The following is a 17,770-nucleotide window of genomic DNA, read 5'->3' as shown; positions in this document are numbered from 1 at the left end:
TACCTTGTTGTTTTTTAGGTTTAGTGTCTTCGTCATCCTCATCTGTGGTTAGTGGTTTCTTGGGGAGTTCAGGCTCCACTTCCTGGATAATTTCCTCTATTTTGACTGCCTTAGGTGGAGGTTCAGATTCTTCGATAGCGTCAGTGTGTGTGACTTCTAGAGTTTTGTGTATAGTTGTGTAGGACAATTACAAAAAGGAGGGAAAAACAGTTGACGTCACTGACTTACCTCTTCATCGTATTTTACTGATTAAAAAAAAACAAAACTTACTGTGTACAGTTACAAAGCTTTTGCTGCTGACTGTTCCTAAGGAATTGGTGACGATCACCTCGTACTCTCCTTGTTCTTCGTACTTGATCAAATTAACTGCCAAATGTAAGGTTTCGTATCTTTGTTTGTCTCTAGTGATCTTAATGCGGGCGTCTGTGGACACTTCTCGACCATTTCGCAACCATTTTACGGTGGGTGGCGGACAAGCGTCCACTTCAACCTCCAAATGAAGTTCAGCGCCTTCTTCGACTGATGTGTCTTTGAGGTGTTTCACAATTCTCGGAGCACCTGCAGCACAACTTCAAGTCAGTCGCATAAATCAAAAAACCGCTGAAAACGTACAGTTAACTGTCAATTTGGCACTTGTTTCAGCTGCTCCGCATTCATTGCTCAGCTTGCAAGTGTACTGGCCTGACAGCTCGCTGCTCACTTCTTTTATGACCAGTTTGACACCGTCATCTGACTCTATGCGAGTGTATTCCGCTCTGCTTTCTTTAATTTCCACTTCATCCAAGTACCTAAAAAAAGTCGTTAAAACGACTCCAGAGTGGCGTTACTTAAGCAAATTCTCACCATTTGACTGCCGGTTTGGGGAACGCCTCCATTTTGACATCAAGACAAACGTTTTTATCGTGTTCGGTGACGGTCATGTCGCGCAAACCCTGGATTATCTTGGGGCCCTTCTTCACGTCCACCCTAACCTCGTCCTCGCCAGTACCGTGGATGTTCAAGGCTTTGAATTTGTATTTGCACGCGTCCGTAGTCACAGCTCCGGTAATTCGTAGCAAATAAACGTCCCCGTCCTCCTTGATGACGTAGTGCTCGCTCGACTGAATTTCTTGGTCGTCCTTGTACCACTTCACTTCCGGTTTCGGTTCGGCCTCGATTTTCACTTTCAATTCCAAATTCTCGCCCTGCGAGACCACTTTGTCCTGTCCCAGTTTTTGGACAATTTTCGGTTTGCTGTGCACATCCACCTTCCAAAATTGTGACACTTGGGCCAGTTCGTTACTGGCCACAATCGAGTAGGAACCTAGTGATAAGAATTGTTATTAGAGTCCGGATTAAAAAGCGTGAAAAAAATAATTATTTTCAACAAAAAAGTATACAAATCCTTAAAAAAGTTCTAAAGAAGCACTCTTTTAGAGGTTTTTTTACTTTTTTTGAAGTCAAGTTCTAGAATTGAAGCTTTTAAACCGCTTTAAAAGCATACGGAAGATTATAGACCGTTTTGGAAATTTTCAATTTTTTTTGTAACTGCTTGAAGATCATTTGTACAGGGTGCTGCATTTTCGATGGTTTTACGGGGTACAGAGAAAACGGTAATAGATAGAAAAAAAGTAGCATACGTGTTCCGATCTCATTTTCTGAGCTGATATGACTGGCAAAGAGTGGGCTGCGCAAACTTCTTTTGTTTCAAAGATACGGGGGGTTTTTGAAAATTGGTCATTTTGGAACATCCTCTGTATTTCATTTGCTATTAAAGTTATCAAAAAAGGAAAAACGGTTTCCGGTACAAGTTTTGACGTAGAATCCAATGGCGTAGTCAGTTTTTTTCTATTACGTTTAGTTTCTGACATATGACACTAAGTTATATTTTTTTAAATGGAACACCCTATATATTTTTAGGTCATTTAATTCTGTTGATTTTTACTATTTCAACGGTGTATTAAAACATATAAGTTTGTAAACGTTAATCTTCGTAATTAGAAAAAAAGCGTTTCCTTAATAAAAAAGTGCTAAATAATATGTAGAAAAATACCCACAGTCGAAACCAAATTTGGCTATATTCATATTAACATGTTACATGTCGTTTATAAACAGTTTTTTTAACTTCTACCTTAAAAATAGAAGAAAATAGAAATGGCCACTTTTCTTATTAAAGTGACTGCAGAACTGTTTGTAACTTAGATTTTTAATAAGATTTATTAAAAATATTTAATTTTCTGATGTGTTAGCTTATATGATTTCCGATTTTGTTTGGTATTTTAGATATTGGCCTTTTTTTAGCTTAGCAAAGATCCTTTTTTTTAAATAACAGGATTAACCTCTACAAACTTATATGTTGTAATACACCGATGAAAAGGTAAAAATAAACAGAATTAAATGAACTAAAAATATATAGGGTGTTCCATTTAAAAAAATATAACTTAGTGTCATATGTCAGAAACTAAACGTAATAGAAAAAAACTGACTACGCCATTGGATTCTACGTCAAAACTTCTACCGGAAACCGTTTTTCCTTTTTTGATAACTATAATAGCAAATGAAATACAGAGGATGTTCCAAAATGACCAATTTTCAAAAACCCCCCGTATCTTTGAAACAAAAGAAGTTTGCGCAGCCCACTCTTCGCCAGTCATCTCAGCTCAGAAAATGAGATCGGAACACGTATGCTACTTTTTTTCTATCTATTACCGTTTTCTCTGAACCCTGTAAAACCATCGAAAATGCAGCACCCTGTACAGTTTAAAGAGCATATTGAAGGTTCTGGAATGATTTAGACTCTTCTAGACTAGTTTAAGAGCATTTGGAATCTTTTAGACTGTTCCTAAAGCTTTTGTAAACCATTTTGAAAAGCTTCCCACTGATTTGGAAGCATTTTGGAGTTTTTGTAGTGTTTTGAAATCTTTTTAGACTACTTTAGGAGCATTGAAGGTTCTAGACTGCTTTTAGGTCATTTGAAACCTTGTAGACGGTTCTAAAAACTTTTAAACTGCTCTAAAAGCATACAGAGACTTTTAGACTGATGAAGAGCATTTGGAAGCTTTTAGACTGTTCTAAAAGCTTTTGGAAGGCTTTCGACTGCTTTAGAAGCATTTTGGAGCTATTTCTGTAGTGTTTTGAAATCCTTTTAGCAGCATTTGGAAGCACTTTTTACCGAAAATTAGTTCAAAACTTTAACACCCTGTATCTTGGTTATTTTTGTGAGTTCAAGGTAGTTCAACCACTCAAAACAATCGTCTTAAATTGCTCTTTTCTGTGGTGTAGAGCAAAAAAATGTATCTAAAAAATTATGTACAGGGTAAGCAAAAATAATGATCCACTAACAATTTCGTGCACACCCTGTATACAGGCAACTGGATTGAAGTTCAAACGTTACTCAGTTTGGTTAAGTGGTTCATTAGGAACAATTTTGTACTCTCGCAATTTTATTGTAAATCTAATCGTTTTCGAAATATTTACTAAATAATGCAGGTGGCGGTCAGTCAGGGAAAACCTTCATTTGGTCAAAATTTCGGTGCATTTTCCCAAAAAATCGCGAATAACTTGATTGCCACCTTGTATATTATTACATTTTCCGATTCCTCATTTCAAGACCTACATTTTGAGCTAAATATGTTTATGCAAAAGTGTTACAGTTTTTGAGATATTTAGCTTTCGATGTGCGCTTGTCTTCCTAAACAGGGTGAGGAAAAAGTGTTTCCTTGGCGTTCAAAGCTAGAAATTCGCGTTTATTTAAATGGGACACCCTGTATATTATTAAATTTTCAGATTCCGCATTTCCAGACCTACATTTTGAGCTAAATATGTATGGTGTATAGTTTCGGATTTAAAGTCAATTTTTAAGTCTAAAAGTGGTTAAATGACTTGAAACTTGCTTTGACAGTCAAACATTTTCTCTAAAAAAATTGGGAAAAATTGTGGTCGCTAAAGTCAAATTTTAAAAAGAAAGACAATTTTGACATTTCCTACAAAAATTTAAGGAAAAATTGTGGTCTCTCAAATCAAATCCCAAGAAGAAAGACAATTTTCATGGTTGAAGAGTCAAAAAGTGCAATTAACCAATCATATCTCTGTTATTTGGAAAGATATCAAAAAAACTGTAAAGAGAGAAAGTTGTAGGGAATTTTATTCTCTACAACATTTCTTTAGTGCACTTTTTCTCTAAAGAGTCGCTTAAAGGAGATATTTGCTTATCTTTGCAAACAGTTTTCGTCTTGTAACCTTATTAAACGGTCCTTAGGGACAAACTTGCTCCGTCTGGCCGCCAGAAGGCGTCAGACTTGATTACTTTTCTTCCAAATTTGACATTTTTCCAAATATCTCGAAAACTGAAACCATGTATGCCCCTCAAAGAGACGCGGGATGGTAGAAATGTGACGTTAAGTGTCATTTGTCAAAATATAACTTTTACGGGTGCCATGTCTTGAAAACTTTCAAAAATGTCCTAACTTCAAAGTCAGTGCCTAAATGGCGGCAGTTACAGCAAAACGGACATCAGATTCGTGTTCTCCATGCCATAATTAGTTAAAATGGCGTTTTTAGACTACTTTATGGAAGCACGGAAGGTTCTGGACTGCTTTTAAAGCATTTGAAACCTTGTAAACGGTTCTAGAAACTTTAGGAACCTGTTGAGTTGCTTTCAGACTGTCTTGAAATGTTTTGAGAGCTTCTAGACTAGATGAAGAGCATTTTAGAATGTTCTAAAAGCTTTTAGGCTGTTTCATAAGCTTTTACAAAGCATTTTGGAGCTTCCATAGCGTTTTGAAATAATTTTACATTTTTTTCGACTACTACGGAGCATTTGCAAATTATTTGGGATGGATGTAACCTACCAGTGTCAGTTAGGGTGGTTTTCTCCACGACTAGAGTGTGTTTCTCTCCGTCTTTAACGATTTTCACGCGTTCACTTTGTTTGATCTCCTTGCCGTCTTTGTAGAATTGCACTTTGGGTTCGGGGATGCCCTCGATGTCAGCAGTCATTTTAAGTAGCAGATCAGCGTGCACGGACACGTCCTCCATTTTGTTTTTGATCTTGGGCGGGGCTGTGGAGTATCGAAACTAATTAGGATAAATCCAACCATTTTCAAAGTTAGTGGACACCCTGTAGTGAGTGACACTTAAGAAAAGAGTGTGCTCTGTTACGAAGTTAACAGAAAGTTAAAGACAACATCGAGTGGTATGGTTAAAATTACCGTTAACTGTGATAAAGTGTGTCTCTTTCTCAAAATACTCCTCTTTGTAGTGTGTGGCTGTAAAATATGTTTTTAACCCGAACTTTTAAACTATTTAGGGTCAGTTTCATAAAGATTAACTAACCTCTAACAGACAGCTTCATTTCGGCAGTGTCAATCCCCATTTCGTTTTCCGCGGTTATTTTGTACACTCCAGCGTCCTCACTCTTGACATCTTTAATCACTAGTGACATACTCTCCTCGTCTTCGTACAAGAATCTGATAAACAATTTTTTTCAATCACATATCAATCACTCGGTTAAAGTCTTACTTGTATTTGGTGCCTGGTTCGATGGGTTTGCCGTCAAGTTCGAATTTAACCTGGGGCTTGGGGTAACCTTTCACCTGGAGCTCGAGCATTGCCTGGTTTCCTGCCGTTACTATCGGTTCACGTTTGTCAATTATAAGTTGCGGCTTCTCTGGTTCCCTAACAACCGGAAAGGTTACTTCACGCTTCAACCGCACAACAAAAGGTACCTAAACAGCTGATTGACGGTTCCGTGTACAGTAAGCTCAGCGCTGCAACTGATATGACCTCTGGAGGTTTGCGCCACGCAAGTGTAAAGCCCCACGTCATCAGGTTTGACGTGCTGGAAGACTAAAGCCAGAGAATCCTCATCGTCCCCCATTAGAACTTTGAATCGTTCGTCTGGTTGGAATGGAGCCCCATCTTTCTTCCAATGGAAATCCGGTTTCTCTCCGGGTGGTAAAATTTCCCCTTCGGGCATTTCCTCGAAGATTTCCTTGTTGTCTGAAAACCGCTTTAAAATTGCTTCAACTCTTAAAGATAGTATAGTATACCTGTCACAGTCACTGTAGCCTCTGAAGATGCCTCCCCAAACTTGTTGGTGGCAACGCACTTGTACACCCCCGCGTCAGTTTTTTTCACCTCGGGAATGACTAACTCGTAGAAGCCCTTGTCTGAATGTTCCCGGATGATTTGCATACGTTTATCCGAGTCGGAGATTTTTTTTCCATCCTTGAAACTAACCTAAACAGTCAAACTATCCAAGGAACAGTACAAAATACGTACAAACTGATTTCCGGGTTGGGTTCCCCCACCACTTTAACCATGAATCTGAGATAGGTGTCCTCCAGGAGTTCGGCGTCCTTCATGGACACCAGGAACTCGGGATGGTCGCTTTTTGCTCTTTCTTCACGTTCCTCGGTGGATACTACAAAAACGTTCTGGTGTTTTAAACATGTTTAAACCACGCTTTGAGGGTGGGAAGGACAGGGTTGTTAGCCAATTTTGGTACAGTTTGCGGTTACCTAACTCAACCCAAATAAATTATTCAAAAACTAGAATAATACTGTAGGAATAAGTAATTTAGTAAGCCAATTTCCAAGAAATCAATTTGGTTACCAATAATACAAAAAAAAAAGGGTTAAACACGTTCAAATTCCCTGGGGGGGGGGGGGTTTGAGGGGACTTTTTATAACAAATAGAGCCAATGTTGCCAAGTCAAAATCAAATCAGTCAAAAAACATTTTACATTATTATACAGGGTGTCTTAGTTGTCAAAAATTTTAATAAATAATTTTTGCTATAAATTTTTTTTATTTTTTCATTAATAATTGTTTTTTAAGTTTTGACATTAGTGACGTGGTGTTAAAGGATAATTTAGCTAGACAGTCACGTGACCATTGTCAAAAATCATAAAACTCAAAAAACACTCTTTAAATCGAATACTGCAAGAATACGTTTTTAAATCCTGATTTTTGCAACTTGAGGCAACAAGCATGGTTTGACAGTTTTGACGTTAGTGACAGTTGTCACGTGATTTCAGAAGACTATTTAGCTAAACTATGAAGTGACAATTGTCAAAATAACTGTCATAAATCTCAGAAAATCGTCTTGTTTCGAAAACTGTGTTAAAATGTAATTCTTGCAAATTCTAGTAAAATTTTGACAATTCTGACAATAGTGACGTTGTCTGAATTCTGAATACGTGAGTAGTGTTTAAGAGAATAATTTGGAGTAAGAAAATGACTGTTTTAAGCGCATTTTTAGAATCCTTATTCAATAAACTGAAAAAGTATATGAAAAGTTTCACAACCGACACATAATGGCAATAACGTAATTAAAAACGGTAGATTACATACAAAAAAAAACTGGAAAACGGTAGAAGAACAACAAAAACGGTAAACCTGGCAACATTGAATGGAGCGGACACATAAGTAACACCAACATGTAGAAAAAAAGCACAGCCTACTAACGTTCGTGTACCACCAGCTGCGCGGAACAGGCCGCGTTCGACTTGTCATTTTGCGCGATGGCGGTGTAAATACCGCCATCCTCCTCCGTCACCTGTTTAAGCACCAATTTATACTGTTGTCCCTTTTCGTCCACGGTGGTTTGGATACGTCCCGACATGCTCCCGTCCTCGTTCAGCGGTTTGCTGTCTTTCAACCACTTGAAATCGGTCGGCTTATTTCTAAGCAACACCTCGAAAAAGGCGCTTTCACCGGCTAGTTTTATTAGTCCGAAAATGAAGATTAAAAGTCAGAGAGAGAGAAGGTGCAAAAGATTTACACTGAAGCCAGGACAGAGAGAAAAAACTTACGTTCAATGCTGGTTCCTCTGATTGTTTTGATGAAATGTGGACGGTTACCCCCCTCGATCTCTTCCAGTTTGTCCTCAGCGGATTTCTCGCTGCTCGCTCTCATGGTGGCGGACAAGGATTCGCTGCTAGTGCGCGATTTGCTCTGCAAATCAGCACCCGAGTACATTAAAACGTGCGTTTTTGCTTCAGCGCTTTCGCTTAAAGTTTGAACGCCGGAAGCTCTTCTAGCAAGCAATGCGGTTAATTCAGCTACAGAAGATTTTCTTCTGGTAGCTGTGGAAGCGGTCTCGGCGGTGGTAGACGAGAACGACACTTTACGAGCGGTTTCGGTTACGAGCGAAGCGGTGTGCTGTTCGGCCATAGCTGTTTCGGTTACCTTAGTTTCCGACGTTTCGCTTTTTTTGGTCTGTTCTAGCCGGGACTCGGTCCTGGATTGTTTACTGTACGATTCAGTTTTTTGTTCCTTGGATTCGTACAGTTCCGACTTGGTCCCTTTGCCGTTCAATGTGGATTCCAACGATTTTTTCACTGAAGATTCTTCTAAAGAATTAAGTAACTGAATAATATGATACACATATGATCGGTATTTCCATCGCCTTATATGGTGGATTAAAATTCTGAAAAATTTCTATAATATTTATGAAAATTTGATGGTTACAGCCTTGATTTTCTGGCCTGGTATGGCCTTGATATAGTAGGCCAACTTCAATTTTTTTCACAATTTTTATTGGTTATATTTGACAGTTAGTTAAACAAAATGGCGTTCCTACAAAAGTAAATCTGAAATAGCTTTTTTTTCCCTCAAATAAAGGGTAAAACACGTTACAATACCTCTATAGATCACACTAACTAAGTAGGCAAAGCAAACTGTGAAAAATCCAAATGACAAGTGACAGTTCTGACATTTTGCGTGTATGTCAAGTGGGTTTAGGTCAAATAAGGTTAAATTTTTTCAGAATTTAAATAACGGAAATACAAGGTGATATCGAAGGTATTTAAATTCTCTTTTAAGTTTTAAAGCTGCCAGATGCCTCTAGAAGTCATTTTGAGTTGTCAGAGGCCTCTGGAAGCCATCTTGAATTTGCCAGAAAGTCTCTAAACTCCTTTCAGACTGTTTTAAAGTTGCCAGATGCCTCTGGAAGCCATCTTAAGTTGCCAGAGGCCTCTGAACCCTTTTAAAAGTGCTTTGAAGCTGCCAGAAGCCTCTAGAAGACCTTTTGAGTTGCCAGCGGCCTCTGGAAGCCATCTTGAATTGCCAGAAAGTCTCTAAACTCCTTTCAGACTGTTTTAAAGTTGCCAGATGCCTCTGGAAGCCATCTTAAGTTGCCAGAGGCCTCTGAACCCTTTTAAAAGTGCTTTGAAGCTGCCAGAAGCCTCTAGAAAACATTTTCTGTTGCCAGAGGCTATTATTTGTTTGACTCTGATAGCTGGCATAATTTAACTCAGTTATAAGTTTCATTACATTTTAGAGTACTTACAGCTTTCAAATCTAAAATACTAAATACAAATGGAATTAGAATTATTATTTAATTAAATTAATTATTAATTATATTTTTAAATTTATAAATTAGCCACTAATTCGGTTCTAACACGATGCAGAAGAAGAATTTTTTAAATATTAAGTAAACCCTAGTAAAGTATTACCTAATGATATTTTTGTGCAAACGGGCATAGTATATTTACAAGGAAGTTTATTAGCAGATGGAAATACCGGCCCCTACTACAGTAAATGGCAAAGAAATGCTCTGTGACATTATTTAACTGTCAAAAGTCACAGAGAACGCTCCAAAGAAGGGAATCACAATTACAAGACAGTGACAGTAAAAAAACCTTACGTGCATTGTCTGTAAGTGTCTGAAATGTTCTAGAACCAATTGCTTTATGTGGGCTAACCAAGCTACACTTACCCTCGTCAATTTTCTGCGAACGATCACTAGACTCAGCCCTCAAATACTTGCTCGAGTATTTGGAATACTGGCCTTCCTCCTCTTCGGCGCTTCGTTTCGACATTGACTTCTCCTCGTGCGCCTCCTGGTTTCTCAGGTACTTCCTCGCGTACCGCTCGTAGGGATCATCTTCCGGATTTTTGGGTTCTATCGATTCCTTCCTAGACACCCTGCGCGAGTACCTGGGCACCTCCTCCTCGGCAGATTTGTCCGCGGACTCCGTCCTCGAGTACTTCCTGGAGAATTTTGCGTACACGTCTTCTTCTTCATCTGCAGTGTTGCGTTTTTTCGTGTAGCGATTAATGAGTTCTTCAGTGTCTTCGTTCGGTTTGCCTCCTGATGCCGAACGGATGCTGTATCTGCTCGATTCGCTTCCTTCAGCCGACACGGATCTACGATTGTATTTTGAGCCTAAATCCACTCCCAGGGTTCTTTTCGAGGTGTAATCGGTAGTATCAGAGGGTTCTAAGCCCTCCACAGTGCCTCTAATCGATTTCCTGATTGTATAATGATCGTTGTCGCCTTCAGTCTCCAAGGTGCCCCTTATCGAACGTCTGCTGTAATAACCTTCACCAGGTTCACCCTCGGTGATGCTTTTGCTGGTTGAGTACTTTTTCGAGTAGGGTGTAGTGTCGTCGTCACTGACACGAAGTTTCCTGGAGTAGGAATAACCGTCACCGTTATCATCCCCTAGAGCGGAGCTTCTTAACGGTGGTTTCCTGGAGTAGCTGGAGGTGTAATCATCATCGTCGTCTTTAACGTAAGGCGAAGATAGAATCGAACTGTACTTGGATGGTTCATACTTTAACGTGTCATATTTGGAACCCAAGTCGTACTTAGAAGTGTCATACTTGGAACCGGTATCATATTTTGAGCTTAGAGTGTCGTATTTAGACCCTAAAGGGTCGGTGGAACTGTATTTAGTTGTAGATTCGCTGCTGTACTTGGAGGGGAGGTCTCCACCCTCACTTGAGTACGATTGAGCTGTACGGCGACTGTAGGATGACTCGTACCCTCCCGGGTCTGTGGACGTAACTTTGTTGTCACAAAAACCTTAATTGCTTGCTTTTTTTGAAGCTTTTAAGCTCACATTGCGTCTCTATGTACGTGAAGTGTAAAAGTGTGGTTAGTAAGCAGGCGCTTTAGAGCTTAATACGGTTAGTAAACTCAAACAAGGAAAACTCAACAAAAATCCTAACCTCGAGTCGACGATGTGTATCTTTTGCTCATATCGTCTGAAACTTCAACATTAAACTCGACTCCGATTTTAAAATCGGTCAGGACTGTATCGCTACTTCCTAGCGATTCGATGCTATAAAGCTTGCTTAAAGCGCTTCCTGGTACTTGTTCCGGTGACGGTTTAGGACGGTAAGGAACTCTCTCTTCCGGTACTCGACGTCTGTTGATTTGGGTCAAAGGTTCGACAGCTTTTAGTTTCCTTAACTGAGCTAGTTTTTGCAAACAAAAAATATGGTTAATACTGTCTTGAAAATAAGGATTTTTTTTTCAAGAAAATAAAGAAAATTTATTTATTTAATTTATAGAAAAGGTACATTTTTGTAGGGATGTCAAGTGTTTACCATTATAGTTAGTTTTAGTAGAATTGTATGTAGTTATTAAGAAAATTAACAGTATTACTTGATGAACTTCAAAGGAGGTGAAAAAGTGAGTGGAGGTAGAAGGTGGGAAATAGTATATTCTACAGGGTGGTCCAGTTTTAAATGTCAATAATTCACCAATCCATAGCCAATTAAAAAATAAGTTGACATTTATTATGTCATTTTCCTGAAAAGTGCTTCCTAAGGAAAATACAGTCCTTCAAATTTCTGTTTAAAAAATCGTTTTTTTTGTCATAACTGTCAGACCGTTGGAGCAATATTCATCAAATTTGGAACAAGCACTTTATTACACGTTATTACGGTCAAAGACCCAAAACTAACCTAACCCAACTTAAAAATTTTCTGGAAACGGAAAATTCACTTAAGAAGTTTAAAAAATATTATTGTAGCCAGTTTTCAGACAAACTAAAAGACTTTAGTTTTGAAAATTGAATTAGAAAAGATAAAAATTTCAGAAGCTTAAAAATTGTGTTTGTAACCAGTTTTCATGCAAATCGAGAGACTTTAATACTAAAAATTAACTTGTAGACATAAAAACTACTTTTTCAAGAATTTTTTACTACAAATTCATACATTTAAACCTTAAAAATTGACTTGAACCCCAAAATGTGACTGAACTAATGAAAAGTGACATCAAAAGCTTAAAATTTGCATTTGAAGTAAGTTTTCATAATTTTAAGACAAATTTCAGTATTTTAGTCTTGAAAATAGTCTTAGATGCAGGACATTGACATTAGATTCATGAAAATTGTCTTGAAAACGAACTTTTCACTTTGTTTTTCATTTTCTTCGAATTCTGGACTATTTTTAGTGCTTCAAAACTGCTTTCAGCTTGGAAAATCGAGTTTCAAGACTATATTTACCAAGTTATTGACATAGCAAACTTAAAAAACAATTTTTACATTCTTCATAGACTTAAAATGGCATTCGAAGCTTTGTCACTATTAAATCGACTTCTAGACACCTCAGTGCTAAAAATTCGGGTATTTCTTAATAAACTAGACTGTTTTTAGTGTTTTAAGGCTGTTTTCAGTGCCTCAAATCGAGTTTCAAGACTATCTTTACAAAGTTTTTGACTTATCAGGCCTAAAAGCCAGTTTGTCCACTGACCATAGTCTTGAAAATGTTGTTTCAAGCGTCTTCACTATTAAAATGACTTCTACACTCATAGGTGCAATACAGACATTTGTAGTTTCAATGATATATTTAGAAGCAGGATTTTTTAGGCAGAAAGTAAGTTAGATAGGTTTAGTTATTTACTTTAAAAATAACTTGGCATCCCTATAATAGAATTTTTATTCAAGCTTATTTATTTAAATATTCTTTATTTACTAGATTATTAGAATGAATGGTCAGGGTGAATCTGATGCCAGTTATGACGATATTATCATGCAACTAGGAGGTGAGGGAGACTTGAATAAATCTCATCTTCAGGATGATAATAATCATGACTCTCACCTTCATCAACTTCTTCTTGATGAGCCGAAACTTCTGGCACCAAAGTTCGATCGCTTGAAGAACTCGAAGAGCTTCTTCGAGGGTCGTGGACGTGACGAAGAGGCTCGACTGCTTCGATTCGTTTTAAATGATAGTCCGAAGGTTCGATCGCTTCAGACTCGGGGGTTAAAATCTGCTTTAAAGTGTCCGATTGCACTAGGTCGGTTGTTGTGCTTGTTGAACCTGGAAGCGTTGACGTGATTAGTGTGAACAACATTAGTGTCACTCTGGAGTACCTAGAGTAAAGGCTTGTTTCTTCTCGATCAAAGTGGTTTCAGTAGATTTCTTCTTTACAGCAAGCTTAAGCTCGGATACTAAATTGTCTTGTTGTGCAGTTTTCTTGACACCTACATAAAAATAGTTGGGATTTTATTCCTTGTTAGGTTGTTACAGGGTGTCTCATTATAAACGGCCCTGTTTAATTGAGTTTAATTGAGAAAAGACAAAAGAAAATTATTATTATCACTATTTTCAAAACCAAACCTAAATATTAAAAAAAAATTGAAAACTAATTTTGGTAAGACCGTAAATGCTGAAAATGGCCACCATTCTATTCAATCGATCAAAATCGATTGCTTTGGTAATCCAGTCGGCATGATTTCTATTAATTCTAATTACTTGATTTAATGGTAATTTTGGAAACCTCGGAATGTCCTCTACAATTTTATTTCTAATCGCTTTCACTGTCACTTGTCAAATAAACGAGTTATTGACGTTTAAACTGAGTGCTGTGCAGCTGTCTGGTTTTGAATTAACCGTCACCTTTAACGCCCTCTAGCGGCTAAACAGTGAACTCGATCACCTGATTAAATGGTATTTTTGGAAACCTCGGAATGTCCTCTACAATTTAATTTCTAATCACTTTCACTGTCACTTGTCAAATAACCGAATTATTGACGCTTTAACTGAGTGCTGCGCAGCTGTCTGGTTTTGAATTAACCGTCAACTTTGATGCCCTCTGGCGGCCAAACGGTGAACTCGACCACCTGATTTAATGGTATTTTTGGAAACCTCGGAACGTCCTCTACAATTTTATTTCTAATCGCTTTCACTGTCACTTGTCAAATAACCGAGTTATTGACGTTTAAACTGAGTACTGCGCAGCTGATTGGTTTTGAATTAACGATCACAGGGTTGTTTAAAAAAATGTACTTTTTCTCATTTTTTGAGAAGAGTATTAGAGATAAATCGTGTCAACGTGCTCTATTCAACAGTTGAATAATATACAGAATGTCCCATTTACAAAAAAAAAACATAAGTTTGGTTTGTCACACCTTTTTGGGACATCCTGTATAATTAAAGTAAGTTGCTTTCAAATTTTTAGAACAAATTCTACAACTTTCAACATCAAAAACAACAAAGTTAAAGAGGGGGCCGTTTATAATGAGACACCCTCTGTACAACTCACCAGCAAGTTTGGGCTGGGGCTTGGCTTCTTCGAAGCTGGACTGGTCGGTTTTGGGGGTTGCTGGGGGTGATGCTACCTCGTCGCTGTTGCTTTCTTCGTTTTCACCGTGATCCTTGGCGTATTCGCGTATTTCCCGCAACCAAACGGTTTTAATGCGGTCCCGTTGAGCCTTAAGGGTCAAGGATTGTCCACCAACTTTATCGACTAGCTCAAACTCGTGCTCGCTTTCTGGGTGGTCTTTGACTTCGACTTGAGGTAGCTGTAACCAGAATTTTTGATAATCTTAAAGTAATGTTATAGGGGCAAAACTTACCCTGATGATATCTTTAAGCTGAAATATGGATCAGTCCTCCGATATGCGTCGAACCTTGCAAATAAGCACGCGAGCCTTGAAGAGAAATAGGTAACGCTCCTTTGTAACGTCACCAAAGGTGACACTAAACCTATCGTGGGCTAGTAACCGTCCTAACTTATGGACGCTGCCCTTATACCCTTCGATGCTCGATGTAAACTTGTCGTCTTGAGCCCTATGAGGGACGCTTAGCATCAACTCGAGGGCCTTTTGAAGATCGGCGTTGTTCTCGCCAAGACACGCGCTGTACCTTACCAACTCCTGCAAAACAGTTTTCAACTAAGTCTCCGACTAAGAACAACGCATAATTGGTAAATCAGCACAGCCACCAACAAGGTTTCGATCAGGCAGAGTGTGGGACCGCTGGTGATAAAGTTGTGCAAACCGTTGAAGATGCAACACATAAGGCTAAAATACGCGTCTGAACAGGAAAATCACCATAAAAATTAGAGCTAAAACCCCTAAATAGTAAATGCAGTTGTCGACTTCCATACTACTGGGAATTTTGACGTTATAACCGTAAAAAATGACAGTGTACAGGTCACAGGGTGGCAACAATCCTGTTGTGAGTGTCTAACCAAATTAATGATTTTAGATTTAAAACAAAGAGATTTTGCTTTAAAGTTGAAACTATCGCTTTTCGAATTTCGCACGAGAATATTCATTAAAAGTGTGTATATTTAGAGCGAGACGAAAATAGCGAAATGTTGACCCACTTCATGATTCGACTCTCGCCCACCTCAGCCAATGTCAGCACGTCTATTAACTCTTTTTCTGCTATCTCTGTCTGTATTACGATCTGGAGGTTTGAGAGTATGCATTTCTCACCCTTCTAAAGCACAGAGACAGTTTAAATAAAGACGACCTAGGTTTTCGTGAAATCGCATTTACATTTAGGAGCTTTGTTGCATCTTGACACACATTTCTAATGTAAGCAATCGATGTGCGAGAATCAAGGTGACAACCAACTGTTTCAAGTGCGAACCACATCCGTGTTAGATCATATGTGACAGTTGACAGTTTTTCTTGACCAATCACAAGTAGACTTAGCACGCCACTTACCTTTAGAAGAAGTTGATAGTCGTTTATGCGTTGAATCGGAAGTTTCAAGTGTTCGGAGATGCTTTTGTCGTCACCCAAACGTTGTGACAACTCCTGCAAAAACAAAAAAATAAATAATTACGTAACCGGTGCCGAAATGCTTTGAATTCGCATTATCAACCGGAGCGAATTTTGATGTCCGTACCACTTGCCAAAATATAAATAACCCGTATAATTATTCTTTTCAACGTCTGTTACATTTAGCCTGGAGAAATGTTGTTTAATCAACATCAGTTGGAAAATGACGGCTCATTACAAAAATAGCTGAAATATTTTTGTCCCATTGAAATGGTACCTCATACTGAGGAGGTAAAGGTTTATTGAACTAAACGTGAACTTGCACAGGCATTTATATTAAATTAATTATTTGTTAACTAGAATCTGGAACGTATCTCCGTATAATAGAACAGGAATTTGGCACCGCCTGCTGTTTGTCCAACACAGCATAAACAGTATTAAAAACCTTTGTCCGAAATCTACATCATGTTGTACAGGGGAGGACACTTTACGAGTTTTGCTGATTTTCAAGTTCGGAAACAATTTGGACACAGGAATGACAGAGTGGCGCCATTTCAAAGTTTATTAGCAATGTAGTTTGAGTCCAAAAAAACTACTGGAATAATTTGGCCTACAAACTGCAATCAACTGTAAAAAAGAACCAGCTTCTGGCAATATGTTAATGTAATTTGGCTGGTGTAACACTGAAATAATCCAATTTCCAGGTCAAACACTCAATTAGAAAACAAATCCAGCAAAACTTTGCTATTTGTTATTAAATAAGCCAACAAAATGTATGGACTAATAATAGGGTATCACAGTCATAAAAACAGTTGAAGAAAAGCAATAACATAATATTATACAGGGTGTCAAGTTCGTGTTCGTTTTGACACTTTATGGAGCAACCAGAGTGTGACGTCACAATGACGTAATTTGACAAAACCGTAACCTAATCAACTGTCAAATTACGTCATCCTGACGTCACACACGCGTTGTTTGCACCATAAAGGGTAAGAACAAACTGTATTTATATTATTACTTCGGTAAGGGTTCCCATCTCCCTGATTCTGGTTTTTATAAGGTTCTCAGTATCATTTAGACATCTCTGGTGTTTTCTAAATTGTCCTAAAAGCCTCTAGCAATTAAAAAGAACTCTAAGAATGTTTAAGACAGTTGTAGAGGCTTCTGGCACTTTCAAAATAACTCTAGAGACTTCTGTGTCAAAGTTTGAATGATTTAATAAAAATATAAAACATAAAATGTACTGTTTGTTGTTTGTTGTACAGGGTGGCGAACAATCAAAGGACGCCGGCGCATTATAATTACGTAACCGTTTGCGCCGGTGAGGTCACAAAAATGACTTTAGGGCCTTGCAGTGACGCAGGAGAGGGTTCCTACCTGTTGGTCGGGGTTAAATCCAGGTTGAAATAAGACGGAGGAGCACACACACGACGGACGGCACTCGACTGAACATCAGCGGCGTCGCGACGCCCATTCTAAAAAAAGGCATGGCGATTTCGCGACGCCCGGATATGCCGTCGGTTTTGAATGTCCCTAATACGTAATGGGATTGTTTGGATTCCCTGAACTGTTTTGTTTAATTTTTCCACCCAAAAAAAAACATGTTAAAAGCACCCCTAAAGCTGTGCCGCAACGTTACAGCTTTGCTGCTGTAATTCAACCAGTTCAGTTAACCTGGTTAACGTGACCTTAGCTAGTTATACGAACGGAGAATGCAAGAAGATTGAGCAAAAAAATACAGAAAAATTGTAACGGAATCATTAAAAATAAACTTGTTTTTGAGGAGCGAGTGGGAGGAATTTTACGCAAGCAGCCTTTGCAGTTGTATTTTTAGATCTCCGGTTGATATTGCTAATACGGATGATAAATTCCAATATAATCGTAAAATTCAACGTCATCTTCGTGACACCCTGTATAGGAATGTCCTATCATAAGCATAACCGGAGAATGAGGGCGTTAACCATACACCCTTTTTGTTGAATATACATATTACAAGTACGAGAGACCTCTAAATGATTATTCGGAACTTTCTGA

The 17,770-nt window shown here is 38.3% G+C and overlaps 1 protein-coding gene across 1 annotated transcript in view; it reads right to left on the bottom strand.

Annotated features, from left to right (window-relative positions):
• Obsc (Obscurin) overlaps nucleotides 1-17,770 on the bottom strand; it is a 45,219-nt gene that overhangs the window by 23,628 nt on the left and 3,821 nt on the right. Inside the window, 20 exon segments of the mRNA XM_081991377.1 lie at nucleotides 4-156; nucleotides 271-558; nucleotides 613-788; nucleotides 844-1,303; nucleotides 4,830-5,039; nucleotides 5,190-5,246; nucleotides 5,314-5,447; nucleotides 5,500-5,655; nucleotides 5,706-5,979; nucleotides 6,030-6,214; nucleotides 6,262-6,403; nucleotides 7,449-7,700; nucleotides 7,796-8,335; nucleotides 9,703-10,764; nucleotides 10,941-11,189; nucleotides 12,819-13,040; nucleotides 13,094-13,204; nucleotides 14,266-14,524; nucleotides 14,579-14,878; nucleotides 15,680-15,772. Of these exon segments, the coding sequence (XP_081847503.1) occupies nucleotides 4-156; nucleotides 271-558; nucleotides 613-788; nucleotides 844-1,303; nucleotides 4,830-5,039; nucleotides 5,190-5,246; nucleotides 5,314-5,447; nucleotides 5,500-5,655; nucleotides 5,706-5,979; nucleotides 6,030-6,214; nucleotides 6,262-6,403; nucleotides 7,449-7,700; nucleotides 7,796-8,335; nucleotides 9,703-10,764; nucleotides 10,941-11,189; nucleotides 12,819-13,040; nucleotides 13,094-13,204; nucleotides 14,266-14,524; nucleotides 14,579-14,878; nucleotides 15,680-15,772 (5,323 nt within the window).

This window comes from Ips typographus, linkage group LG13 (assembly GCF_016097725.1).
Source record: "Ips typographus isolate SLU linkage group LG13, UJ_Ityp_2.0, whole genome shotgun sequence".
NCBI classification, from domain to species: Eukaryota; Metazoa; Arthropoda; class Insecta; order Coleoptera; family Curculionidae; genus Ips; species Ips typographus.
Note: the sequence above shows the minus strand (reverse complement) of the source record. Positions and strands in the feature narration are given on the sequence as shown.